The 27,362-nt window shown below is 47.2% G+C and overlaps 1 protein-coding gene across 3 annotated transcripts in view; it reads right to left on the reverse strand.

The window, feature by feature from the left end:
• Positions 1 to 4,231: 4,231 nt before the first annotated feature.
• The window catches only part of EPHA1 (EPH receptor A1), a 61,990-nt gene continuing 38,859 nt past the window's right edge, over positions 4,232 to 27,362 (reverse strand). For 2 of the 3 annotated variants that reach the window (XM_090044129.1, XM_090044131.1), the window contains exons 5-18: positions 22,505 to 22,660; positions 21,410 to 21,739; positions 19,646 to 19,770; positions 19,356 to 19,515; positions 18,329 to 18,425; positions 13,644 to 13,699; positions 12,933 to 13,055; positions 12,633 to 12,818; positions 12,032 to 12,093; positions 8,546 to 8,755; positions 7,562 to 7,711; positions 6,507 to 6,700; positions 6,058 to 6,213; positions 4,232 to 5,382 (exon numbers count right to left, since the gene is read on the reverse strand). In XM_090044129.1, the coding sequence (XP_089900255.1) occupies positions 5,304 to 5,382; positions 6,058 to 6,213; positions 6,507 to 6,700; positions 7,562 to 7,711; positions 8,546 to 8,755; positions 12,032 to 12,093; positions 12,633 to 12,818; positions 12,933 to 13,055; positions 13,644 to 13,699; positions 18,329 to 18,425; positions 19,356 to 19,515; positions 19,646 to 19,770; positions 21,410 to 21,739; positions 22,505 to 22,660 (2,084 nt within the window). In that variant the 3' untranslated portion in view covers positions 4,232 to 5,303. The remainder of the gene's footprint in view (positions 5,383 to 6,057; positions 6,214 to 6,506; positions 6,701 to 7,561; positions 7,712 to 8,545; positions 8,756 to 12,031; positions 12,094 to 12,632; positions 12,819 to 12,932; positions 13,056 to 13,643; positions 13,700 to 18,328; positions 18,426 to 19,355; positions 19,516 to 19,645; positions 19,771 to 21,409; positions 21,740 to 22,504; positions 22,661 to 27,362) is intronic. The other variant, XM_090044130.1, reaches the window with a different exon arrangement.

Below are 27,362 nucleotides of genomic sequence, written 5' to 3' on the forward strand. Positions count from 1 at the left end.
CTGCAGCAAGTACCAGGCAGGCCACCTGCCCTTACAGAGGGCCACCCCTCATGGAGGTTGCCTTCCCCCCCATGGATGGCTCAGCTGCTGGCTGCCTGTGACGGGTGGCCCAGCCAACTTACCATGGTCCCTGGGCACCTATGTACACATGATCCCCAATCTGAGTCTGGGCAGCGCACAGCCCCTTGGTATAATGCATGTTATCACTGAAATGTAAAATACCACAAGGAGCCTCTGTCTTTGCTCTGCAGGTCCAGGAGCTGCTCATGGGGAGAGGCACCAACTGCCGCTGGGGATATGGCATCAGGGACAGTGTGCCCAACAGCTGGCACCCTCCACATGCACTTCCTCTGACAGCCACAGATGCAGGATCACACCCTGTTCCCACACGGGCTGGTCACCATCATGGAGGAGTGGCTGGTAGACTTATGGCTCTGGCACATGGAGGAAATCATGCACAAGTGGAAGCAGGTCCTGTGCAAGTGGGAGAGGGACATGCACAAGCAGGAGAGGGACTGTGAGGAGCAGGTATACCATGCCCAGCTCCTGGTTCTTGAGGAGAGGCATGTTGCCCTCAAGAGGATAGTGGCTATCTAAGAGCAGCAGGCCTCCATGGGGGCTTGGACAGTGGTGGCCATGGAGGAGGACCACCAGATATTTGACAGCATCCTGGCCCTTGTGGCTTCCTTTGTGCTGCCCACTGCCCATCCACCATCCTCAGCTGCCAACCACCTGCTGCCCAGCCCCAGCTGCTCATGGCCCAGGTACCAGCCCCAACCCCGGCCCTGCCTGCCAACCACCTGCTGTCTAGCCACCAGCTCTGACCCTAGACCAGTGGGCCTGGGAAGAGATCCAACATAAGCTGAAGTGGCTAGGACCCCCTGCCCCTGCTCCTGAGCTGGGTCTCCCAGCAGCCAGGATGCCCACCTAGGCTGGAGCCCCCCCAGTCCTCTGCCTGCCATGTGGCCCCTGAATGAGAGCTGTCTCCCACCAGGCCCAGCCCCAGGCAGGAGAAGGGGAAGCAGGCTAGACAGCACCCACACTCACCCCTGGCTGAGCCGCTGGGCCACCACCCTTGCTGCAGTATCTGCATGCACAGTGATACCCCCAGAAGCTGGGGTGCCAGGTACCCCTCCACAGGTTCTGTGCAACGGGCACTACCATGCTACCATTCCCCTCTCACTCTACATCAAGTGCACTCTTGCAAATAGTCATATGGGGAGGAGGGTGTTTTAGTGATAGTGGGTGTTGTTGTGGAGAGGGGGTGGGAGTGTGTTGTTGGTGGGATGGCAGAGGGAACTGTGCTGTATTGCAGAGAAATAAAGATTCTTGAATGGAAACCATCCTAACTGCATGTAGTCTGGGGGAAGTGCTGTGGGCCTGAGGTCCATGGGCAGCAGCCCAGGTGCCTTGCTGCATGGGGTTGGGGAAGAGGTGGTTTATGGATGCTGCACAGACATGGTGCCTTGTCTGCCACTGTTAGGAAGGGGAGTATCCATGGTGCACTTGCCACAGGCTACCAGAACAGTATCCCCTGCCAGGCTCTGCCTGCCCATTTCCCTTAGGAGACCCCTGCCAGGCTGTGCCCTTCTCCTTCCCCTGAGCCCCCTGGCTCCTGGTCAACTGCAGCCAGAGGCTGCAGCTCCCCTTGGCTGCTGCAGGAGGTCAGACCTGGGAAGGAACAGGCCTGGATTTAATTAGTCCTATATGGAATAAATCTACTCCCAACAGAGTGCACATGTAGACACATTTCCAGGCCTGGCTTACTGTGCAGTAAATTACTGCACAGTAAAATGATATAGCATTAACTGCATGTGTAGCTGTGCCCAGTTGGTGTGTAATCCACTTACTGTCTCCAGTCAGGAAAAAAAGAAAACTCAGACTGCCTAGTTATGCCTTCCTGGCAGGAGGTGTGGAATTACAAGTTGCTTTCTCTTCCAATCTCACTGGACTGAAATAGGTCACTTGCTGACTGCCTTAATACTTGCCAGATAAGTTGATCTTCAGGTTCAATCATTTGAAATCCATTCTTGGCATCTACTTGAGGTCAGGTTTTTTTTTATACGAGCATGAGATGTTCAGCCATTTCTGAAATGGGACATGGAAAAGTGAGGAGGGATGTTGCAGTCTGCAGACCACTTATCCTCTTATAAGTGGCCTGCAGACTGTAGTCTCAGATCTCTGGCTTAGAAGAAAGCTTATTGGGCTAAACCAGAAGTTCAAGATTAATCAGCTGAAGTAGCAGAAATTTGCAAATCTGGTTGAGCAAGGTTGCATGTCCCAACTTGAGGGTCAGGCAAGTATTTGTCTTCCTCATTTTACAGATGAAATTAGTTAAGAAGTTGGATAGGTTACAATGATATTTCTCCTCTTCTGCCTCACCTCCCTTGATTCAATGCACAAAATACAAGGTCTATCACTTGCTGTAAAGTTATAAACGACAGCATTAACAAAATTGTGCTTCTGTGTTTAGGACACTGGATAGAAGAAATTCTGGCTGTGGTACAGTGTCATAGCTGGTGATGAGGCTGACAAGTTACCTAAGACAGAGTGGTGTTTGTTGTTTTATTTTTTTTTAGTTAACTGCTAATTGTAGTTTCCAAGTCTATTGGAATTCTATTTCCAATACAATTGTAGGAAATGAGACAAAAACTAACTTAAGTAGATCAATGGGATTTGGAACGCAACTTCATAATTCAAATGATTTCTGTGGATGGTAGAATGAAAACTCAAATACAGGGAATAGGAAGAGCATACTTTCTAAACAGACTAGGCTATGGTATCTGAACATGTCTCTGTGTTTTCAGCTCTCTTTGTTATGATGGGGACTTAAGGGCCAATCCTACTTTCCTTTTAGGTCCCTAAGTAAGGTCCTCTTCCACTCTCCTCAAGGACCTGGAAAAAGGGTTAATACAAAAGGTGGGTGGGTAGGTACTCCTTGCTGCTTTGGTGATTTAGTTTTAAGGCTAAGATGACAGCACATTACAAAAAAAGGCATATTAACAGGTTCTCCAGGGACTCAAGGTCGATTAAGCACCTAACTGAACTCCTAAGGCCACTTAGCAACATTATAGGTAGACTAAGACTGGTCTTTAGGCTGCCTATACACATGTTTGGGTGGGGTTCCCAGACCCCCCCCCCGCTCTAATTAAAATGGCTCACTGTCATGTGGATTAAGCCCACCCTGCATTTCAAACTGGCTGTAGGACACTATCTAAAGCTCATTTGATATGCTTTAGATAAAGCGCCCCTGCAGGCATTTTGAAGTGCAGGGGGACTTAATACATATGATGGTAAGGTGACGCTGGAGCATTCCAATTAGAATGCAGAGCAGACTCAGTTCATTGAGTCAGTTCCAATGCATTCTAATTACAACATGAATGAGCATGTCTATAGGCACCCACAGTGCTTAGATATGAACTAAGACTCTTCTCTAGGGTCCTAGAGGGAAGCAGGCTGGTATTAGGAAGTGTCAAATGCAGAAAGTTGTCTCTCTTTCTGGACTTCAACAGTGGCATGTTTGCCTGCCAATAGAGTGGCAGTGCTCACACAACTGTCAGTTCCATAGCAGCAGCTGGGAATGCCACCAACACTTACTTCATTTAAGCACTCATGCAGCCTATGGCCCTACAGGTATGACACTGCAGAGATACTGTGGTTGCCAAATCTTACAGGTTATTCTGGAGCAGCCACATCAGTTTTGGAGTCTAATACAGGTACTGCCAAAGTAGCACACAGTATTGAACAGATGAAGAAGCAAATGTAAATCCCGGCCCTGCTGCAACAGGGGAGTCCCGTGTCCTTGATGCAGTCATAGTAACAAATGAGGAGACGGATGTTAGGAAACAGTGGATGCGTCTACACATGCATTAATGTGCTTTTCGTAATGCACATTAAATTTAGTATCTCCAATGTGAGGTACTAAAACTAAATGAATGTCCATTAGGCTGCCCTAGCATCCACTCATGCTTTTTAGAACTAATGCACATTAGCCTATTTTACTGAGCCTTAGCATAATAGCACTTTTTTACATGCTGCTTTAATGAACAGTAAAATAGGCTACTGCACATTAAAGCATACATGTAGAAGCACCCAGTGTAAGACAATTTGGGCTTGACACTATCAACAGTTAGAGACAATACCATGCAGAACTCATCCTGTACCCAGAAGGAAAGTTTGCATTAGTACTTAAGGTTTAGTCAAGGAAAGCTACACTCTGCAGTTTCTGCTCTCGCAGAAGTTTATTTATAAAATAATATCTACAATCCATAATCTCTCTTCATCCAGTTCCTTTTCCATGATTTCTTATACATTTTAAAGCACATTTCCTTCACAGAGGAAGAGTGAGACATATCTCCTGCACTTCTCTTACTGGGACAAACTACTCATTGCAGCAAAACAAACAAACAAACAAACAAAAAAACCCACCCATCTTCCCATTTGGCAAAAAACATGCAGAAATTGGTATTTGGTCAGAGATTCTGTGACCAGGACAGCACTGGGGCAGCAGGAGGAGAGGTGTGTAGCTCCATGTTTCAGCATTAATCATGTGTCTATATCACAGATAAAGTTACGTGAGGCACATGGGTAACAACAAGGTGCTTCTCTTCCTTCCTCCTCTTGCACCTCAACCTGCCTCCTTGGCAGGAGGCGACCAGTTACAGCAGGGGAAAGAGTACACCATTACTTGGTATTTGTGGTAGCTGGACAGCCCTCCTTCCCTGAGCACATGAAGAATTCTGATCCTGATCAATACCAATGGTGCATCTGCTTTTGTTATAATAGTGAATAAAGATGATAGAGGGACTTTTGAAAAATGTGATAACAATGGTACTGGCACTTGTCAAGGACCAATTCCTTTTGCTTTGGCTTCTTAGTGCATTCCCTCTACAGATTATCTTCTTTCTCTTAACAGGGGTTAATAGGGACATACCTTTGTGTGTGTGTCTCCCTAAGAAGTTCCATGAACAACATAGCCAGTCACAGCTGTGTGGGCTGCAGAAGGTATGTTAGAACTGCACAGAACACAGTACAGATATCATCAGTGCTGGGGATTGGTGCTGAGGACTCTTCCTGACTCCAGCACCCATACAAAATGCTGCATTAGGACCAGAGGCTCACAAAAATAAGTCAAGGAAGAAGGGAGGGCAAAGTAGGCAGGACTTCCCTGTGAGTTCATTCTGGCCTATTTGTCACTCTGATCATACCAGTCTTTCTTCTTGGAAACAGTCACCATTGGGAATGGTTCCAAGTAATACCCAGTATGCTTGGGTGTATTAGCAGCTTGTGGCCCTGAGGTCTGGTCATTCCTTGAAGCCCTGGATGCTACAGAGAATCCTCTTCTGATGGCCATGCAGGGATATCCCCATGTGTTTCAAGTCCCTTTAAAGAGACAAAGGAAAAAAGATAGAAACATAAGCTGAATCACTGTTCTTGCTCTTAGTGACTTAGAGCAAGAAAAGAAAGACCCTATTATTCAACCTGAATGCAAGTGATTCAGACCCCTTGCCTTCAGCTCAAAGCTGTGCCACCCTGGTTGAGAATCACTGCTTTAGTATCTTCTCTCTAGACTGGGAAGGATACTTACATGGCAAAACAGAGAGGAATGAAGCTGCTGATACAGTCCATGCAGGTATTTCCACAGAGACTTGCTGTCTGATTCCAATACAGGAACCAAATCTGCAAAGCCCTTCAAGTATGAAGAACCAGCCCATCACTGAGTGCTCAAGCTACTGTCTTCCCCTAGCACCTGTGGCTGATGCAAGATCATGGTATCTGTGGCAGGTCACAGTGAGGACTGAGTACATTCAGTGGAGGGCATACAGCTCTGAAGTAAATTTGAGGGAATTAGGATGAGTTTGTTTAGCTACCTTCTGGGAAAGATGGAACCTCTGCTTTGGTTACTTTACAGGGAAGGTTGGGGGTAAAGCTCCAACTCCCTTGGGCTAATATATATAAGGAGATTTGGAAACCATGATGGCAGCTGCAAGAGAATTCAGCTGTGAGACTTCTACCCTCATACAAACCAGACCTGCCCAGGGTGTAACTTCTGCTTACTCGGCTGTGAGGTCCAAGATGGATTCCATGGTGTCCAAGCCTGCAGTGCGGAAGTTGACAATATAACGCTTCATACGGATGGATTCCAGCCATTCTGGGATAGATTGATAGGGAATCCCATCAGAACCACTGCAGCTGGGGAACCGGAGAGTCACCCTGAAGATGAAAAGTCACCACAAAGGTAGCTACCTTAAATTTAATGCCAGCAGCAGAAGACAGGAGCTTTCGTACAGGTGAGAGTACTCTCTGCTGGGATCAGGGAGACATACCTGCTTCCTCTTGACATGGGGCTCAATGTCCCAATCTAGCAACAATACCCTCAGTTAATGCCAAAAATGAAATTTTTTAATTTCCTGAACATCCAATCATGAGGTGTTCCCCTTTTGCACTGTCAATAGACCCAAGAAGTCATTCCCTCAGTTCTGAGCAATTACCCCATGCCTCCTTACCTGGGGTCGAAGTCTGCAACAGTTCGGAGCAAGTGAGGGCTAGAGATAAAGTGTTCCAGCTGTGCTTGGATCTCCTGGAAGCGAGGCCTCTGTAGGCAATCATGCAACCAGCAAGCTTTCATGAGCTCATAAAGGATGGATGGGCAGTCCACAGGGGGGGGGAGACAGTACCCGTCCTCTATGCTCTTCATGACCTACACATGAAAGGGCACACCAGACTTTACAAGTAGCAGAGAAATCACAGAGTACCTCTATAGGATGAAACCAGTCATAAAATTATCCTAGGATTTTAGAAGGTCCTGTGCAATGTGAAACATCTGGGAAGAGTTACTTCAGAGTGGGGGCAAAAAGGGTGGGCAGACAGGTGAGGGCTTAGAACAGCTGGGGAAACGACTGCCAGGAGCAATGGGATTTAGAGTGAGACAGCTGTCACTGGCCACTGCCATGTTCATCTTTTAAGGCACCTTGTAATAGATATGGATCTATACCTTCTTTCTTCTATACCCGATGTTACCAGTCTCAGAGAAAGGTTCCTACCTGCCTGCCTGCTTTTGCTGCAAAGGTGCACTGATCTGGCCAGGTGTACAAAAGGAACTAATCAGAAAACTAGAAAAAGAGGAACTGGGTAGGAGGAACAGAGCATTCTCAGAGAGTATAGGGAGGAGGCAGAAGGTTTCTCCATGCTTTTTGTGGCCTTGGCTAGGAATAGCACATCTTTCAGGATTATAGCTGAAGAAACCCTGTGGCTGAGAACCTTGTTTTTATCAGTCTGTCAGCTGGAGGTTTATTTCCAGTGTCACCCCCAGAACTAGGTCAGGGTTCCAACAATTCAGTTCCATTATCACACTAAAAATCAATATCCACTGACTGTAGTTGCTAATTTTCAATGGAGCAAGGGTGTTATAGCAGGGTTTGCACTCAGTGGGACTGGCAACAGAGCAGGGTACTTGCAAACAGTCTCATGTGCCTTGCCTATTCTAGCACATGCAGACTCAGTCTTGCCTGCTCAGGCTTAGATCACTACGTTGACATCACATCCTCTCAATGTTTGTTACCTCCTGATTCGTCATGTCTCCGTAGGGCTTGTCACCAAATGAGAGAACTTCCCACATGACAATGCCAAAACTCCACACATCACTGGCTGATGTGAAGATCTGGTGAGCAATGGCCTCGGGTGCTGTCCACCGGATGGGGATCTTTCCACCCTATCAGGAAAGGAAGTCACAGGAGAGCTCATAGTTAGCTGTAGGGTAACTCCAGTACTTTTCACCCAAGCAGTTACTGTAGTGGCTTAGGTCCCTCTAGTACATGGGGGAGCTGAGGCAACTGAAGCAGGAAAGGCAAGTGATTACAGCACAAGTGACTTTTGACCTGTGCCAAAGCCAATCAGTTGTGGCCGTATGTCTTTGGGTAGTCACCAGTGATGCTGGGATACTGCCTGTGGAACTGTTTTTATTATTTATTTTTATAAATTGTTTTTATTGTTAGTTAATTATGAGCATTTACGGGAGGGTGGCATACACCTTAATCAAACAAATTAAGGTGGTTTACAGATCGTATATAAATTGGGAACTCTTCACCCACCAGTCACAAGCAGAGGCAATCTAGGGGAATGAAAGCAACTTTCTAACAGTTCAGTAACCTTATTTTTAAAAGAAGAACTGAGGGAAAATTCCTTCATTTCTATTGAGCCACTTTTAAGGACCATCTGTAATGGAAATGGGCCAGGACACCATCCTTAATGTTCCACATCTTACATGAAGTGGCATAAGGTTTTAAATGATTGCAAATGGCTACCTCATGTAAATGAGAATAATTTCCAGTTTCAACAGTTTTAAATGAGGAACTGAGGTCCGTTCTGACTGACATAGGAAGAGCATCCCTCTCAGTCACCCACACAAATTCTTTCCAGTTTTAACTTGGAAGTCCCTCATCTAAATCCTTGCCTGCCTGACTTTCTTTACCTGGCAGCCAGTAGTGTTCCACCCCCAAAGTTAACTTCATTTATGAGATTACAACGAAGATTGTTCCCAAGTTACCTTAGTTTTGTATATTCCCTCCACATCAGTTTCCCGTATCTGTGAAAAGCCAAAGTCAGACACCTTACACTGGAGATTGCGAGTTACCAGGATGTTGCGTGCTGCTAAGTCCCGGTGGACATAGTTGCGGTCTGACAGATAGGTCATTCCTGAAGCTATCCCTTGCAGCATGCTGACCAGCTGCACAGGCTTCAACTTGTCTTCATTCTTCTGCAAAGAAAGGGAAAAGGGGACAGGGAGGGGATGCAAATCTCTTGATTCCCAGTTACAGGGCTATTGATTCACAAAAAGTTTTGGGTGAATAAGGATTAATACAATGTCACTGACAGCGTGGCAGAGGGGGCTTCCTGGTTCTTGACACAGTACAGAAATTCCACTGTAATCATAACCAGACATCTGCCATTAATTAGCGAATAGGCAGAATTCAGGAGATTAACCAGACTGACTGGGCTCAACCCATAGCAACGGACACCAGAGATACAATTCCCAGTTCAGAGAACCCCCTGAAAGTAGTAACAGGTGACCTTCTTGCACCTTTCAGTGGCCTGAATGCAGGCAGTGGCTAGCAAGTGCCCATAACAGTGATTCTCATCCAGGGTGCCACAGCATCCTGGGGTGCCTTGAGATCTTTTCAAGGGTACTTCCCAGTGTTAGTACTGTTAGGTGTGCAAACATGATTCATGATGTGGCCTGTTTGCTGGTGGCAGCCTGGTGCGCCAGCTTCGAGGAAGCTCAAAGCAATTGGTGGGGTTTTTCCTCTTCCTCACCAATTGGGTGATAACAGGGGAGAGGCCTGCCCTGCCTCCCTACCCCTACCCCAGGGTGAGGCAAAGAGCCGGACCTGAGAGGGGACTGACACATGCCTCTTTCTGATTGGTCTATTTCCAATCCAGGGGTGGAGCCTTCGAAGGGAGTAAAAGGGAAGCGTGCCTGGCACATGGGTGGCTGTGTCGAGGGATGAAGAAGAGGGTGAAAGAAAAGCTGGCAGAGCTGGCCAGCGGGGTGGAGCGGTTGCCCCAGAAGAGCCCAGAAGATGACTCGTCAGACAGAGAATGGTAAGTGGCCATGCCCCCAGACCTGCCATGAGGGAGCATGGCGTTGGTACACAGCCGGTGCATGGAGGGTCTGGGAGTGGACTGAGACCCCGGCGCTGCACAAGGTGGCTCGGGTCTCCAACACCTTGCACGAGGCAGGGACATCAGTGCACGGGACAGTGCACAGGGCCATGAGCGGGCCAGAGACTGAGAAAGCCCCAGTGCAGCTGAGGGCCTCTGCAGATTGAGGAGGTGCCTCACCCCAGGAGCTGAGGACAGCCTCATCAGGTCCCAGGGAGTCAGGAGTCACCTGGGAAGGGGATTCCCACAGGGGAGGGAGGTCTCCCATCCCAGTGGCACACAGCTGGGGAGATGCCCCAAGGAAAAGAGGGGGCTGTTGTATCACAGCCTAACCAACTGGGTGGTCTAGGCAGAGTTAAGATTGCCACATAGGGCATCAGGGTATTAAATACTCGCTTTCCTTTTCCCTTCTTCTCCCCTCAGGGGTAGTTTCTTCTGGGACACAACTGCTGCATTCGGGCAGTGTACTAACCTCTGTTTTCTGTAACCCTGCTCCTCAAGCTTTGTGACTTCATACCTTATTTGAGTATAAAATTGCATAATGTTCAGTGAACCCCTTGTTTTGACCTCCTGACCCCTCACCTACATATAGAGCGTTTTCATAGATCTGTAAATATCTATATCTATAGTTCTGATATAAACACACACACACACATATTTATATTTATAATAATATTATAACTGTTATCTTCTATCAAATCTGTATATAGTTATGTCTCAACAAATGTTCTGGCCTTTCTCTACAGGGAGGGGGAGGAAAACTGCACACAGTAGGGCAGCTACTCCTCCCACAGCGCATCTGCACCCATTAACATCCCTTCATTTAGAGAGCGGGGTACATACCCGAGTACCACCCGGGTTACATTTTGGGGGCTTGTCCGGGATTTTGTTGGTGGGTGCTTTTAGCACTTGTGTAGTGCTGTGTACCCCTATAGAGAAATAAGAACATGTCTGATCCTGCTAGCCCTCTGGTATTGCCAGGGGATGGTGAACAGGGACCCCCTGAGCCAGAATGGGCGGGGGTGACAGCCTCTCCCAGTGCTGCCCTGGAGTGGGTCACAGCCCTGCAGCAGATGATCTGGGAGGTGGCCAATTCCTTCAGTGCCTGGGAGGCACACAAAAGACTGAGAAGCTTTTCAGGAAACCTTCCAGTCCCACCAGGGGAGGAAGAATTCAACATGGGTTTCCCATGTACAGGAGACTTTGCTAATGTGGCAGATACCTGATGAGGAAAAGCAGTGTTGTTTATGGCCAAGCTTCAGAACCCCAACATCACCACTCAGCAGCAGCACCACTTTGTAAGACATATTTAGGTGACCCTCGAGGAGTAGAGGAGCCTATTACGAGTTGCTCGGCACCTTCCAGCGTAAAGGTGAGGCTGCTTCAACATACATACTACGACTGGAACAGGTGTTACAGCAAGTGGTAACCCAAGGGGCTCTTAGTGTAGCTGAAGCCAACCACGTGAAGCTTCACCAGATTCAGATTGGGGCCTGCCAGGGTTCAGCCAATGACCTGCCAGGGTTCAGCCAGCTTATTAGAGAAGTAAGGAAAGAGGAGGAGATTCTCCACTTAAAGGAGACTATGTGGGTCCAGGAGGATGTTCCACCCCGTAGAGGACCTGTTGCTGGGTACTGACAATGGCTCCTCATGAGGAGGCTTCCTCCAGGGCCAGGAAAGAGTCTCTGACCCCAGTGCTGGTTGCCACCTCCTAGACCCAGACTCTGATTAGACCTTGGGTGAGGGGGTGGAGTGGGTTCGGACCCAAAGTGGCGGGGTGGGGAGTGGGATCTGATCTGGAGCAGGGTTGAACTTGAAGCCTTGGGTGTGGGGGTGGAGTGTGGCTGGATCTGGAGCAGCAGGGAGGGTGGGGCTACAGGGCCAAACTCAGGGGTCCATTCCTGACTGCCCCCTCCCCCCCGTCATTCTTGACAGGCAATTTGCTAGTAATATTATAACTGTTATCTTCTATTAAATCTGTATATAGTTAAGTCTCAACAAATGTTCTGGCCTTTCTCCATAGGGAAGTTGAGGAAAACTGTACACAGTAGGGCAGCTCCTCCTCCCATAGTGCATCTGCACCATTAACATCCCTTCATTTAGAGAGGGGGGGTACGTACCTGAGTACCACCCAGGCTACAACAAGATAAAACTATACATTTCACATAGGAATCCATAGTCTCAAAAACATTCTGATCTGTTATCATTTTCTGAGTTCTTTGTAATGAAAGAATTGCTCTATTATTTTTCTATTGTTAAAAAATGAGTGAAGACTAAGAACTGGCATTTTCCAAGGGCTCTCTCGAATCTAAAAAGCTTAAGAACCCCTGACCCACAGTATAAAGACACATTACAAATATCAGGCCCTCACCTGGAGGAAGGCATCCAGGGCTCCATTCTCCATATATTCAGTAACGATCATCATTGGTCTCCCTGGCTCAAAATGAGAAAAAAATATCATCCACATGGCATCCCTTCCAAATGCCCTGTTCCCTAGCCACAAAGGTCTAGGACACTCAACCTCCAATTTGCCCTGCAGGAATGTACCCCACTACCCTATTCCACCACACTGGATTGTAGCATCCAACCCATGTCAACCTCCCTCACTTCATTCCTGAAAACATCCAGCTGCTCCAATCTGCTCTCACCTCCAGAGATGAATCTATACCTCCTTCCTTATGTTCATCTCACACCCATGGATTGATAGAGTAGCACATTTCATCTCCTCACTCACCCATCATGCTCATTAGGTGCTCTCATGGAGGCACTTTTGGGGCCCCTCATAGAAGAAGCTTCCTGTCCTCCCTGCCACAAGACACTTGTCTCCTCTCCTCTGTATAGGCTACTTAACAGCATTCTTTCCTCACTGTGAACTCTCACTGGCATACCTCCTTCCTTATTCCCTCTGTGAACTCCCACAGAAGTGCTCCCTCATGGGTCATTCCATATACAAACTGGACAGGGTCTCTTACGCTTTGTGACAACCCCTTCCAGACGCACGATGTTAGGGTGGTTGAACTGGCCCATAATTGTTGCCTCTCGCAGAAAATTCCACCGTTGTGAATCAGAGTATGTTGACTTCAATGTCTTGATTGCAACCATGATGCTTTCTCTCCCTGGGAGGTGCAAGGATCCAAGAAAAACCTCCCCAAACTCTCCTTTGGCACAACCAAGAGATAAGAGGTTACAGGTGGTAGGCAAACAGACATGGGTGGGGAAAAGATGTGATGACAAGGAACAAAATAATGGGGAGCTGGTAGAATGAAACTCACCCTCCCCAATAATATTTTCCATGGTGACACAGGACACATCCAGCTCCCTGGTGAACTCCAGAACCCCCCTGCTGGGGTCCTCATAGGGCTGCAGTTCCACATAGGGCTTCAACCAGATTTTCTCTGTGATGAAGGGAAACAAAAGAATAACCAACCTGTCAAGTTGCTAGTGTTAGAGACAGCCTATTATTCTTACAATAACAGAGCAAAGATTAATATGCTTCCCAACTAGAGCCATGGATGAACCAAGGATGGATACTGAAGCCAGCATGGGGAGAGAGAATTTAAATTTGAATATCTGCATTTCTATCCACAGCAGACAGGACAAGAAGTAATGGACTAAAGAAAGGCTTATTTTAGATATTAAGAAAAGACATTCTATAAGGGTGGTTTAGAATTAGAACAGATGATTTAGATAGGATGGTGGAACCACCATCCCTGGATGTATTAAATGAAGATTACATAAATGCTTGTCTGGGGTAATTTAGACAGGGATGATCCCACTTGGAACAGTAGGTTGGACTGGATGACCTCATGAGACCCCTTTCTGCCCCATCTATCTGTTTATAAGAAGCCAGTATCCTGACATCATCCTCTAGTATCTTTCATAAAGAATGCCTGACCCACCCTAAAGTTCTCCCATTCCCTGGACACATTGCCATCCCCACCACAAGCAGAACTTCAGGTCTTTTTCCTTGCTTTGTGCCTCACCTCGGTCAAACCCTGAGATATCATAGTCTGGCCGTGCTTGGCGATGACCGGCTCGCCTGTAAGACACATGACAATCATTATGAAACCTGAATGATCAGTAAAGCAGCAGGGTATTGCAGTAGGAACAAAAGTATGATTTTCAGGGTCTCTGCTGTAGGCTAGAAAGGATCAGGCACTTCATGGTAGGTCAGAGCCAAGTCCTGTATTAGCTTCCTGGGATCCTGATGTAGCAGACAGGAAACTCTGCAGCAGCTTTATTTCCTACTAACAAAAGGAGTTTAATGTCTCACTGTGGGAATAAATAAGACCATCATGGAGGTCTTGGTAAATATGTTTGGTCCCTAAGATGCTACACTTGCCTCACGAGAGCTAATGTGATGACTCTGAAACTCATGCTAAGCTGGGGCCTACTCACAAAAGTTAAAATACAAAATACTAATGCTAACTGCATAGTACAAGAATATGGGAGAGTTCATGGCTAGGCCATCTGAAATTAAATAATGAGGTATCCCTTCCAGCTTATCTTACTATATGCATGATGATTTTAAGCAGGCTCCTAGTTGTCTGGTATGTAACTGTGTGAAATGTCTACCCTTGATTAATTAGTACAGTAAATATTTCTCTTGCAATTAACTCATGTTATGTACAAGAGGTGTCATTCTCAATTTGTAATAGATGTCTCCTCCTGATTTTCCAAGGACACTCCCCCAAATCTCATGTTTCTCCTGGTTGTTAATCAGTTTTTTGACATGTTCTCAACTTAGCAGAAATAGAAAACCTCTCGTCACTGTGGAAGGTAATTCATTCAAATTGGAATTTTCTGATAACCAATAATGAGCAGTTTGATTAACAGGATTTTCCTGTCAATTACTGCTTCAGATGCTCTCTCTTGATTTGTACAACTAAATAAATGCTTTGAAGATGTTGGGCTAAGGGTATAAGAACAGCGTGAAAACAGCCGACAGCATACACTTCAAGAGTGAGAGATTTCTCTGACACCAACTGTTGCTGAGCCCCAGCTATCTCAAGAAGCTGGAAGAAACAGACTGTCTCTCTTGTCACCTGTGTTGTGAGAAATCATTGCCTTATATCTAATTACTGGACTTTGTTTTGGGCTCATTTGACTTTGAATACTTGTAATAAATCGAGCCTTTCTGTCACCCATCCAATGAGGTGTCGTATCAATCCCTAGGCTTGTCCGGAATCCTAGGTTTTTATTAGCTAATAGAGCAATGCAACTGTAGTTAATGGGAACACTAAGCATAGGGGTGTGCCTGAACTGCCTCTTTTGAAAGCTTAGACATCTGAAATTCAATCACTGCCTAGTCAGGAGGGCAGTACTCATATGAGAACAAGCAAGAGGAAATTGTGGAATCTCTATCATAGAAGGTGTTTAGGAAGAGATTGGATGAGTATTGGTCAGGGATGTTCTAGAAGTAGCTATGCCTTTGCTACGCTGTGGGTATTTCCAGTGCTGCTTAGTTTTGCTGGTTGCTGTATGGGGCTGGGAATGATTTTTGTTTCCCTTTGTGTTTATATACATGTTAGGGATGGGGGTATGTAGCAGGGTAGCATCCCCAGGAGTGGTCATAAGACTTGGGAGGCCCCCCAAAATTCACTTTTTTTGCCTTGCTCACTCTGGGAACAGTCTCCCCTTCGCTTTTCTGCCACACCTTGATGTTTTTATGGTTATAAAAGGGAGACTGCCCCAGGGCTTCCCAGACCTGATCTTGCTCTAATAACCAATTGGTGGCTGTTGTCCTTTGCCTTATGGCCTACTTGCATGGCTCTATACCTCTCCTACACCATGCCCAATGCCTCGTAGATGGAATCATTGTGGATGTCCTTTTTGTCACATGTCTACACCCATGCAGCCTTCCTCTGGGTCCTCAGACCCTCAGTCTCTCATACAGCTCTCTTCTGGGCCCTCAGATTGCTTGGTCTCTCGCACAGCCTCACTCAGGTCTCCAGGCTCCTCAGTCTCTCACTGAGCCACTCTCTGGGCTGCCAGGCCCCTCAGCCCCTCTCTTGACTTCCCTCTGGGCTGCCAGAGCCCTTGATCCCTTCCTGGGTCCTCAAACCTCTCAGCCTCTCAGTCAGCTCTTCTCTGGGCTGCCAGGCCCCCTAGTTTCACTCTTGAGGGGAGCTCCACTCTGCATAAAACACCCCCCCCCTGCTACTGAGTCACACACATGTGCACACACACGTATGCACACTTACTCATTTGCTCACTCACAGACATCCAGTCACACACCTCACTCACTCACCCTTCCTCAAGCACTTCTTCCTCCTACTGGTGCTGCTGCTTCAGAAAAGTTGCACTAAGCCTTAACTCGGGAGTAGGCAATTTGGCTGCAGGGCCAATTAGCAAATTTTGGTGAACTCTTGAGGGTTGCACATACACACACACACACACGAACACATATGCAGATGTGTGTACGCACAGGTATGCACAGACACACACATGTGCAGACACAAACAAAAGCTCCTCTCAACTCTCACTATACACCCTCCCCAAGTCCCCAATATGTATCTGGGTATGGCAGGAGCCACGCCAGCCACTCCAGCTTCACCCACGTGGCCTGAAGTGGCACATGGGAACACAGTGTTTTACCAACCTTACCCAGCCACATGCCAGGAACTCAGGGCAGGGAAGGGCATGCAGGGAGAAGGGAGCTGGGAGCTGCAGATGATTTGAGCTGTACCAGTGCCGTACTGTGTTCCCATGTGCTGCTTCAGGCCATGTGGGTGCAGTTGGAGTAGCTGGCATAGCTCCTTCTTGACCCTGCCATGTGCCAGGGTCAGGTAGCAGCTCTGTGCCAGAGTCAGGCAGGAGTTGCACTAGCCGCTCCAGCTGCAGCCATGTGGCAGGGCCTGAAGCAACACCTGGGAACACAGTATGGCACCGTGTTAGTGGTGCCTGCGCCCCTACCAGGCCCAAGCATAGAAGGGTCCAGATAACCCATGGCTTCTGGCTCTCTTTCCCCTGCACCCTCTGCCAGCTGGAAGAAACTTACCTGAACTTCGACTATTGCCAGCAGCTGGGCTATCTAATCTGTGAACTGCTGCAGTGTCAGAAGCCTGGCCCCTGGTCAGATGCTTGTTGTCCCCTGCTTTGGAGCATCCAAGGGGAAGATGGGAGGCAGGGCAGGGCAGGGCAGGCTGACATGGAAAGAGGCGTGGCTGCCAGGCCACTGGAGCCAGAGCTGCTGCTGCTGCTGCAGTCAGCTACAGCAGGGGGAAGTTAGAAAGGTGAAGTGCGGAAAGCCAGGGCAGCCATGAGCTGAATACAATTCTCCTTCAGAGGAACAGCCACGAGACAGATAGAATCATTTGATGGGCCAAATCTGGCCCATAGGCCATATTTTGACCACTCCTGCCTTAATTGCAGAGGGAAGCCATGGCTGTCCCCTTTGCCCAGGATTTGTGATCTGAGGCAGAAGGGGTTGGGGCTACTGCTCTACCCTCCCTGGCCTGATGCCAACAGCCAGGGATGGAGCCCGGAGACTCGTTCTCCCTGCATAGCAGAGACCATTACCCTTTGCCAGGAAACCTTGGTCCTCACTGCATACACAAACCCTCTCCCCCCACAATCCTAGCAGCATGGGGGCAGCTTCTTCTGACTCACTCTGTCTTCTCTGCCCTGCTTCCAGGCGTTTGAATGCCATCCCTGCCTAAGGATGCTGTATAAAGAGAAATAAATGCAGAGCTATACACACTCCCTCCCTACCCACTTGCAGCTGACAACTTAGAGTAGCTGAGCACAGTTGAAGCTAGGGACCTGCCCGGGGGGGGAGGGGTATCAGGGGGCCCGCAAGGCATCCAAGGATTCTGGGGGACTGTGAGGTAACTTGAGTCAGGAAGGGATCTGGGACAGAAGTTCTATAGATTAGTATCATAGTGTTTAGGGTCAGAAGGGACCTAAACAGATCCTCAGGTCCGACCCCCTGCCCCGGGCAGGAAGGGGTGCCAGGGTCATATCACCCCAGCCAAATATCTGTCCAGCCTCCTCTTGAGGTCCAGCACCACCTCCCTTGGGAGCTCATTCCGCAGCCTGGCAGGCCTAACTGTAAAGTAATGCCTCCTGATGTCCAACCTGAACCTACTCTCTAACAATCCTCTCTAGTTTAACCTAAATCAGTTAAGACTGATGCTACAGGCTTATCTTAAACTTGTTAAGGCCATTTTGAACCTATGTGCACTGAACTCCTGTTACAAGTTTAAACCAGTTTCTGATCACTTAAACCAGTTTATGTGTAATGTCTGTTCCAAGCCTAGAGGTCCTTTCCAGCTCTGCTTTTCAATTATTCCAGATTCTGTGAAATGTGACTGTAACCCAGGGGTGAGCATAGTCTTCTGGGAAGAAAAAGGCCTAGGTTCTGTTCCCTACTCCCAGCAGTATTTTTGAACTGGACTCAATATATCAGAGCAAGTTATGTGTACTCTAAATGCACCTGATGGAGAAAGTCATTCCAGAAACTTAGCTGTCTTCCTAGAATCAATCTCTATCACAATGGGGCTCAAGCAAGTGTCACTAGACCACTTCTGATCACTTCTGAACATGCTCAGAAGCCCAAGCATTTGGGGAATTTTGCAGGCATGGCCACCCCTTGCCTCCCCGTATCTCTTTCCACATCACACAGTTTTGCCTCTCTCACTCCTGTGCTGGCAACTGCGCCACTTACCTTCTCCAGAAGATGAAAAGTCCTGCAAACAGCCCCATGAACAGCAGAGCTCCAAAGATTATAGAAACTATCACACCACCAGAAAGAGCCCCATTATCTGTGGAGACAAAGGGACAGGACTAGGTTAGGAGAAAAACCATACGATCTCTATTCTAGGAAGAAATACATGATGGCTGTGTCTACATGAGATGCTGACTGTGAAGTAGCCCAATACTACTGCTCAGTAACGTTGTGTGGGAAAAACTGACACGACACTACTGCACAGTAGTATTAGGCTACTGCGCAGTAGTGTCACAAAACATACATTCATCGGCGCTACTGTGCAGTAATTCAAGTTACTGCACAGTCATTTAGTACTTGTTTATGACTGCACGGCCAGCATCTCATGTAGATGTGGCCAATCGGAGGGAACCTGAAGATAAAAGGCAGAACAATGAGTGGAAGGGAAATGGATAGCAACAACACTGATAACAATGGAAGTCAGGGTGGTGTTTCAGTCAGCAATCTGATTGCACTTATTCTACTTGGGACTTCTGAGAAAGCCAAATAGAAACAACAGAAATGTATGTATACCAACATAGTGAGTTCAGGCAATAAAATGGAAGAACTTGAACTTCTGGTGTGTGTTGTGAAACTAGACAAAAGAGAAGTAAAAGAAACATGGAACTATAGTACCCAGGCCTGGAATATGGGGCACTGAAAGGTATAAGCTGTTTAGGAAGGACAGAAATAAGAGTGAAGTTTGTGGGGTTGCATTGTTTATCTGGGAGGTGATTTTATAACACAGGCAAAAGAGAAGCTGTTTTGGTGAAAACTGCACAAGGAAGGGACATTCTGAAGGGTCTTCTGTCTCAATTGTTTTTCTGCACCTTGTATTTAAAATTAACTGGATAAAATGGTAGATAGTAGTGGAAATTTTCTGTTTCACTGTCATCCAGGGTTAGGGTTAGTTTATGTATGTTCACATGCATGTGTGTGTGGCAGAAGAAAGTATTAGGGAAATGAGAATCTGCCCTACTCCATTTACCATGTGGGAGGGTGCGAAACTCCTTGTCCTGGGAGAAGGGGCCAGGACCAAGGGGTGTGATGGATCGCACACGAAGCAGGTAGGCTGTGTCTGGCTGTAAGTTTGTCAGGGTCACATTGGGTTCCTGCAAGTGTTTAACTCCATAGAGTTTTTCTTCTCCCTGCAGGAATCAGGAAACAAATGATTTCTTCAATGAACAGTAATATGGAAACTGAGGGGAGAAAAACCTTTTCTAGGAAGGGTGGAAGAGGGGAGGGGAGGAAAATTAGCACAGAGAAAGCACCTCTTACCTTCTCAAAGTACACAACCTCATACTCCACTGAACTTCTGCTGCTGTGCTTGGGGGCTGGCCATGAGAAAGACAGGCTGCTGTCATCACGCTGCAAAAGGGTCAGGTGGGAAACTGTCACTGGTGCTGCAGGGGAGAAAAATTACAGGATACATGCGCAAAGGAAAGCATAAGGTACACATAGCCCCTTCCCACTCCTCCCAAAACCCATTCTTTTTCTTTTTAAGGCTATTCCCATCTTCCTTCCCTTACCACCCATCCCCAACACCCAAGCAACAGGAATTGACTTCCTTCTCTCTGCCACTGCTGATTACCAAGTACTTTATCCTTCTTTAGTATGCCTAAGGGGGAAAAGATCTCCAGTTGTAATTGCACTGATAATGGTGAGAGCTGAGAAGCAGTGCAACTTACTATATTGATCATCAAGAAATCACTACACAAAGTAATTTTATTGAGTACAGCGTTAATGAGAAAACTTGAAAGAAAAAAAGAAATGCTAAAAGTTAGGGATCCCACAGCAACATTAAGACAACCACAATGCATGTTGTATGGGCATGGCTCTGCATTTCTCAGTTAGCCCAGAGCAAACCTCCTACTTTTGTGAGTAAAAAGCTGTTCTCTAATGCTTTTTTGGGATTTAAGAGACAAGCCAGGATGGGCCTTACTTATTTCACCTATTAGGAATATAAAAGGACTTAGGCACCTAAGTATGATTCTATGCCACCCTGCTCAAGTCTCTGAAAAAATCTTAACACACAAGGTAGATGGGTCCTCCATCTTCTCACTGATTTTTTGTGATTCAGTGAGCTGCAAATGTAGACACATTAATGGTTTTTCAGGACTTGGGCAGGATGGGATAGAATTGCGCTTATGAGCTTATACTCACCTAGATGTCTAATAGATTAAATAGAATCTGGCCTAGTCTTTCCTTGTTCTACATCACCACTGGTAAGAAAGACTACACAGGGCATAGGGTGTCTTCAGTGTCACCCATACAACCTCACAACTGTTCCCAGGCTTAGGCTGGTGTCCTGGGAACTTTACAAATATTTCTGTTAATGGTGTATTAATTCTGAGCTGTGCTGGCTCTGCAGGGAGAACAAGGAATAAAAACACAGCTAAAATTATATTTTTTGTCACTAAACTTAGCAGTGGTGACCCTGAAAGTGCATAAGGATAGATCTGTTAAGAAAGAAGATGTTGCTTTCCTACAATCATTTTACACAAATTTTGCACTGGCCAGGACAGCCAAACTATCAAATGAAAACCATATTCTTGAAAAAGATGCCAAATAGCTGAATGAGCAGGGATGTGAGACCTGCACTTTGAGTGTCCCAATTCCTTGTTTAAAGTCTCTGTTTTAAAACTCTATCAGGATTTGAGGGTTGTTGTTTTTTGTTTTTGTTTTTGCATATATGGTAGAAAATATATCTCACTCAACAGACTCAGTGCCATGGGGTACAAGGCAATGGGATTTCCTCCAATGTAACAGAGGAGAGAACTGGGTTGCAGTGTATTTCTAAAGCACCTGGGAAATTTACTGTTCTTTTTGCATGACTATTTCAGCTGTACTGGCTCAAAAAAGGAGAATGCATGATAGAGTTCACATGTAAGACATTTTAAAACCTTGGTGAACAGACAGAAAGCAGGGTCCTTTGCTGGTAGTGTGAAGAGATAAGATGGAGAAACCTCTTAGACCCACAAGGACTCTCTTTCTCAATGGACAGGGAAACACTGATTCCACCTCTCCATCTCACAGACTTACCTGCGTGCCCAACAGAGACCCAGATGGAAGCAGTAGGACTCTGGGAAGTGAGAGCAACCTCTGAGACACCATTATGTGCCTCCACAGTGAATGTATAGTTGGTGTAAGCCTCTAGGCCATCCACATCCACAGATGGCTTGGTAAGGCCTGAGGAGCTGGGAGAAAAGACCACGCCAGGGTTGCATGGCTCACACACAAGATGACAGTGCCGGCATAAGACACTGTAGGTAAGATCCTTCCGCCCACCCTGGTCGCTGGGTGGCAGCCACCAAACGGAGAGCTGAGTCCCCATCAAGGAGAAGCTGATATTGCGGGGAGCTGTAGGAGGGCCTGCAGTGAGTTAAAGAAGGTGGATTAGACCCAGCATGAAGCTTCAGCCTCAGCACAAACCTTCCTCATGATGCCTTTCAACGAGCATTTCTCCCCACCCCCACTTTCCTCATCATCTTCCTCTCCAATCTTTCTCTATATTTTAACCTGTTTCCCTGTTCCCCAAACTTCCTCCTCTCTGAATACCCTTAGGGGCATTTATAGAGGGGAGGGGTAGAGGGGGGCACCCTTTAATTAGAGAAGCTGCAAGGGCTGCTTTAATTAAAGCACCCAGAGCAGGGGTGGGCAAAATGCGGCCCACGGGCCGGATGCGGCCCACCAGGTCATTCTATCCAGCCCACAGGGCCCCTAAAAAATTTGGAAAATTAATATTTATCTGTCCCCGGCAACCTGTCATGTGGCCCTTGATGGCTTGCCAAAACTCAGTAAGTGGCCCTCTACCCAAAATAACTGCCCGCCCCTGGCCCAGAGCATCCCGTGTATCAGCGTCCCTGTGCTGAAATATGGTGGCGGGGCACTTTAAAGTTGGCTGAACGAGCCTTAGTTAAACCGCTTCCACTGCCATTTTTCAGCATAGGGAGGCTGATACGCATGATGCGGGAATCTGCTGGAGTGGCAGAGCAATTACCACGTTCCAGCAGACTCGATTGCTGAATGCTGGGGGAACCTGAATGCTGTCCCGACACACTAAGTATAGCACATTGAAGCAGCCTCCCTCCACGTATATAAGTGTCTCTTGTTCTCATTTTCCCAGTTGTGACTCACGGGTGCAAGCAACATTCTGGCCCTCATTGGATGCCCGGAAGAAGCCCATGTAGCAGGGACAGGAAGTAGCCCCCGAAGCGTTGGATGAGCTGTTTGGGGGGCATTTGAGGCAGCGTTCAGTCTCCAGAGAGTGACGATAGAATCCACGCTGACAGGCTGCAAAGAAACAACAGGAAGCACAGGACTGGGAGGAAGCTGATGGTCCGTTTTGGCAGTCCCCCTGATCACCCTCTCATCTTCTACCTCAGCACCACTATGTACCTCTTCTTTTTCCCCCCTTCTCACAAGTTGGAAGTGGGAGGTCCTGCCAAACAAGGACCCTGCTGTAAAAAATCAACACAGTACTTATGACTTTTGTCAGCCTCAGAGAGATTTCTCTCAAGAGGTATGGTCCCCATCCTCATCCCTTTCAGCTTTTTACCAGACCAGTCTGCACCTCCAGGGGCCACGAATGGCAGGGCTCAGTTAGTACTTTACTAGCTAGTAGCTAATGGGCCTGCTAGTACTAGTAGCTAATGGGACTGCTAGTGCTAGTAGCTAATGGGGCTGCTAGTACTTCACTTTATACTTTTATATGGAGACTGCTTATCCAAAAGGGCACCTTGGTGCTGCAGTTGATGCAGCATGCTACGAAGAAGATGCATATACACATGCAGGGGGACATTCCTTTTATTCATTCTTATTTTCTTGTTTCCCTGGTCTAAAATAAAACTCTGAACTGGAGTCAGAAAGTTTCTCCTTCATGAATGGGAAACAGATGACAATGAATGCTGTTCCCTGAGACTTCCCTGCCCCCTAGAATCATAGAATTGGCAGGGATTTCAAGGGTCACTTAGTCCAGGGATTGCAAATATATAACCCATGGGCTGGATCTGTTCTGTGGAACTGCTCCATCTGGTGGCCCAGGTTTCCATAGGTTTGGGGGATGGGGCTAGTGGGGCATGGCCTGCCACAGAATTTGGGGTCCCTGGGCCCTGTTGGATATTGCTGTCAGCAGCAAAGGGCACAAGAGAACACTGTGTAGATACGGCCCTCACTTACCCCACTACTACCTGACCCCTACCACTGGCCCCAGAGCCCCACTGCTGCCCTGGACCTGTGCTGCTACTTGACCCCACTGCTGCTGCCTACTGATCTAAGCTGCTGTCCCTGTACCCGTGCCTCTGATCAACCCCCAGTGTTGGCTCTGGACCTACATCACTGCCCCCAAAACTGTTCTGCCCGGGGACCCCCAGCACTAACCTCAGAGCCATGTTGCTGCCCACAGACCCACACTGCTGCTAGACTTCTGCTGCTGGCCCTAGATTCCTGTTGCTGCCACCTGACCCAGTGCAGCTGCTGCAGGCCCTACAGATCCAGCCTGGGAGGAGCCCCTGCAATCTGGATCCAACCCAGGGTCTGAGGTGAGTTTCATGTACATGATGATCTAGTCCAACCCTCTACCAAGATTTGGGATTCACTATTCCTAAACCATCCTAGATACAGGCGTCTCGTCTCACCTTGATAACCACCAGTGGGAGGTTGCTTCTGAGCAAAAATGGTATGTACCATTCACTGTTAATGACCCAAAGCAGTTCTTCTGTCTGGGATTTAACTGGTGCCAGAGTGGAGAGGAAGTCTTTCTGAACCTCCCATTTTAAAATTTAAAAACTTTATTTTCCAATCAGTTTGGCTTGGCAGAGCATTGACAGTAAGAAGTCCTGCTCTAGGCCACCTGCTCTGTCTCCCCATGCCAAGCACAAGTTGAACTGGAGACCCTAAGACTCCAGAAACTATTCAATTCCTTCATCTGAGCCCTCAGAACTCACAGCCTGCAGTGATGTGGTCCATTTTTCTCAGTCACTTTATCATGGCTACTGAAATCATGCAGCAGCCACAGCCAGGCTATGTGAAAGCCATTGAGTGTGAGTAAAGATCATCGTCTATATATTTAAATCTATGTATTCATGACTAGTGAGTAAAGATCATATTCTATGTATTTATGTCTATGTGACTAGCCACTAAACCCCAGTGTTCGATTTAAAACCAAAGCATCGTATCCCAGAGAGAAAGAAAAAATACAAATTCAGGTCTTCTAAGCAAACCAAGTCCCAACACTAACAACTCAAAAGGGACAAACCTCCTAGCATACAGCTCTCAGACTAACTTCTTCAGACCTGTTTCCCTCCCTCCAGTGACTGGAGGGGCAAAAACACTTATCTGATGCTCTTCCCCCACAACCCAGTGGGAAGCAGTCTCTGGGTCCAAGACCAAAAGTTTCAGGCAAAGAATCTTGATTTCTGGGCAGAAGAATGGGAAAAGGGAGCAGGTTTCAAAGGAAGTAAGTCAGATGCAAGTCAGAGTGAGCCTATCATGCTGGTAGGCAGTAGATGGTGCAATTCCCCAAAGGAGGTAGCATGGAGTACAGGACTAACCCAGAGCACTGTTGCCATTGCACTGCAACATCCGGTCCCACCCAGCAGTTATCTTTAACAGGGCCTTTATGGGCTCATTAAACAGAAAGAGGAACAAAGAGCCTCTGCCTTCAACCTACCCAGTTGGAGATGTAAGCTCCAGCTGAGACTCTCCCACTCCCTGTACCTCCTGTCTCCTCCCTTGATGCCAGCAATCTCCTGGCGCCAGCCTCCCCAGTCACCTTTTAGTATGCTGGCATTACGCTTCACTTGAGGGCTGGAATTACACTTCAAATGAATTTGATGGGTTCAACAAACTCTATATGGAAAAAAAACCTAGTTCTCCTCTTAACACACATTTAAGAGGGTTCTCTCCCCTTTGGTCTTACAAATGTTTACACCATGTCTGTCACTAGGGTAATTGGTAGCCTTAAGGGAACAAAGATGAGCCATTCAAGAGTTCACCAATAAGAGACTGAACCACCTGCTCTCTGCTTCCTTGTCAGTCAGTTAGGAAACTGGACTCCAGTCAGATGTGGAAAGGTTGGGTAAAGAAGTATGTGTTGCAATTTAAAAGTATTCATATTACAACAGTAAGCTAATATTTGGGATTCAGGTTAGCCACTGAATGCCAAGTTGTAGCTCCCTGGGTAAGCATAGCTTGGAGGCAGGTGCAGAGTGGTGAGGTGCTTGGGATGAGACCACTATGATTTAATGTACAGGTACCAGTACCTGTAAATTCACCCAGCAGTTGACTGAGCTAGTGCAGAGCTGGGACCTTCTTACACTTCAGTTACTACCCTTCCATTTCTTTCTATCCCAGAATAAAAGTCAGACCTGCCTCCCCCCACTGCCACTCTTATCTTCACCACTTTTATCACAGAGCAAAGGTGACAGTGTAGTTTCCCTTCCCACGCTTTGGCTGCTGAAGCAAAAGTCAGTTGATAGTCTCCCTGCATTTTAACCTCCTGCCCTTTTCCTCCACCCCTGACTCATTCCCTTCCCAGAGTGGGGTTTTAAATTGGAACCTCTCCTTTTTCTGAGGGCCAGGGTACAAGCTATGATCCCTGTCTTCATCCCAGGAGTTGGCTCAGAGAGAAATCTGTGTCATTTCCAAGTTCATGCAGGCACTTGGTCTCTTTCTGCTGGAAATCGGCTGGAATGAGGACATGGAAGAAGGAATGCTTCTCCAGCTACACAAACAGGTTCTCCATCCTCTTTTATCTTGCATCCACCTACATAACATCACTCCTTGTCTTGGCATATCACCCCCTCCACACTTCTGTTTGGAGAATTCCCCATTTCCTCATGACGCTAGAGAAGACACTTTTGACTTCTGTTGTGCTTGGGCTGAATGGGGAGAAGTTGTGATGCAGAGGTTGCCATGCACTGTGATAGTGAGAACCTGCCCAGGCAAGACAAGTTCTTCACCCCTTCATGGGAGAGCACAGCAGCAGCTAAGTAGAAAAACTGGCTGAGCTGAGGAGAGAGAGCAGAGGGGAGGGGCCTTGATCCTATACTGAAATACATAGTCTCTTAACCCTTCAATCAGTTGCCGGAGCAAGGAAGGAGTGGGGAGGCAGCAGCCATCCAAACAGATCTCAGAGCCTCCAAACTGAGCAAACAGGAAGACAGTGTAATTGAAGGCCCTTATAAACCCTTAGGACAGAATGCAGATTCCATCTCTGATCGTTAGGCTCACATTAATGTTCCCTCTTCCTCTTATTGCAGCTTGAGCCAAATGGTATATGAACCTGCCGAGCTTTTTACTATAGTGGCTCAGGCCGAAGCACCACCTATAATACAGAACCTGTAACTGTCTCTGCACTGTTGCAATATCCCCTTGCCAGCATCTTTTTTCTCTTCTCTGGCAAGGGCAGATTCAAACTACAATGATCCTAGTGCAGCTTGCTGAGTGTTCCCACCCAGGTGGTGGGTGTTTGTATACCCTGCCATGAGCACATTCTGTCTGGACTCTGATCCAGGTTTCAAACAGGTCATGTCCTTCCCTCTGACAGAAAAATGAAATCCCTCAAACAAAGGGACCCCCATAACTTGAGTTCCTTGAGTTCTTGAGACAATGGTATATCTACTCAATCCTAACCTTGGTGTTCCCAGAGAAACAGCTTCCAGTTAAGGGTTGGCTGCCAGGTGACTCAGTGGGCATGTCTAAACGTGCAGTTAATGTGACTGAATATACTCTGGCTCAATTTGAGTTGGAGTAAACTAATCCCAGTGCCACCATCTACTCATGCATCCAAGCACAATAATTTACTGTGCTGCCTGATACCACTTGTATTTGACAGGACTATCTAGCAGCACAGTAAATTAGTCTATTAAACCCCAATTGCTGCACATGTATAGATGGTGACACTTAACTATGCAGCAAATTAATCTCCTGTGCAGTAGAGCATCTTGTGTAGATGTACCCAGTATCAATGATATACTTACAGCTCCCAGAAACT

Source organism: Crocodylus siamensis, chromosome 4, assembly GCF_052110815.1.
Source record: "Crocodylus siamensis isolate JL-2025a chromosome 4, ASM5211081v1, whole genome shotgun sequence".
NCBI lineage: Eukaryota > Metazoa > Chordata > Crocodylia > Crocodylidae > Crocodylus > Crocodylus siamensis.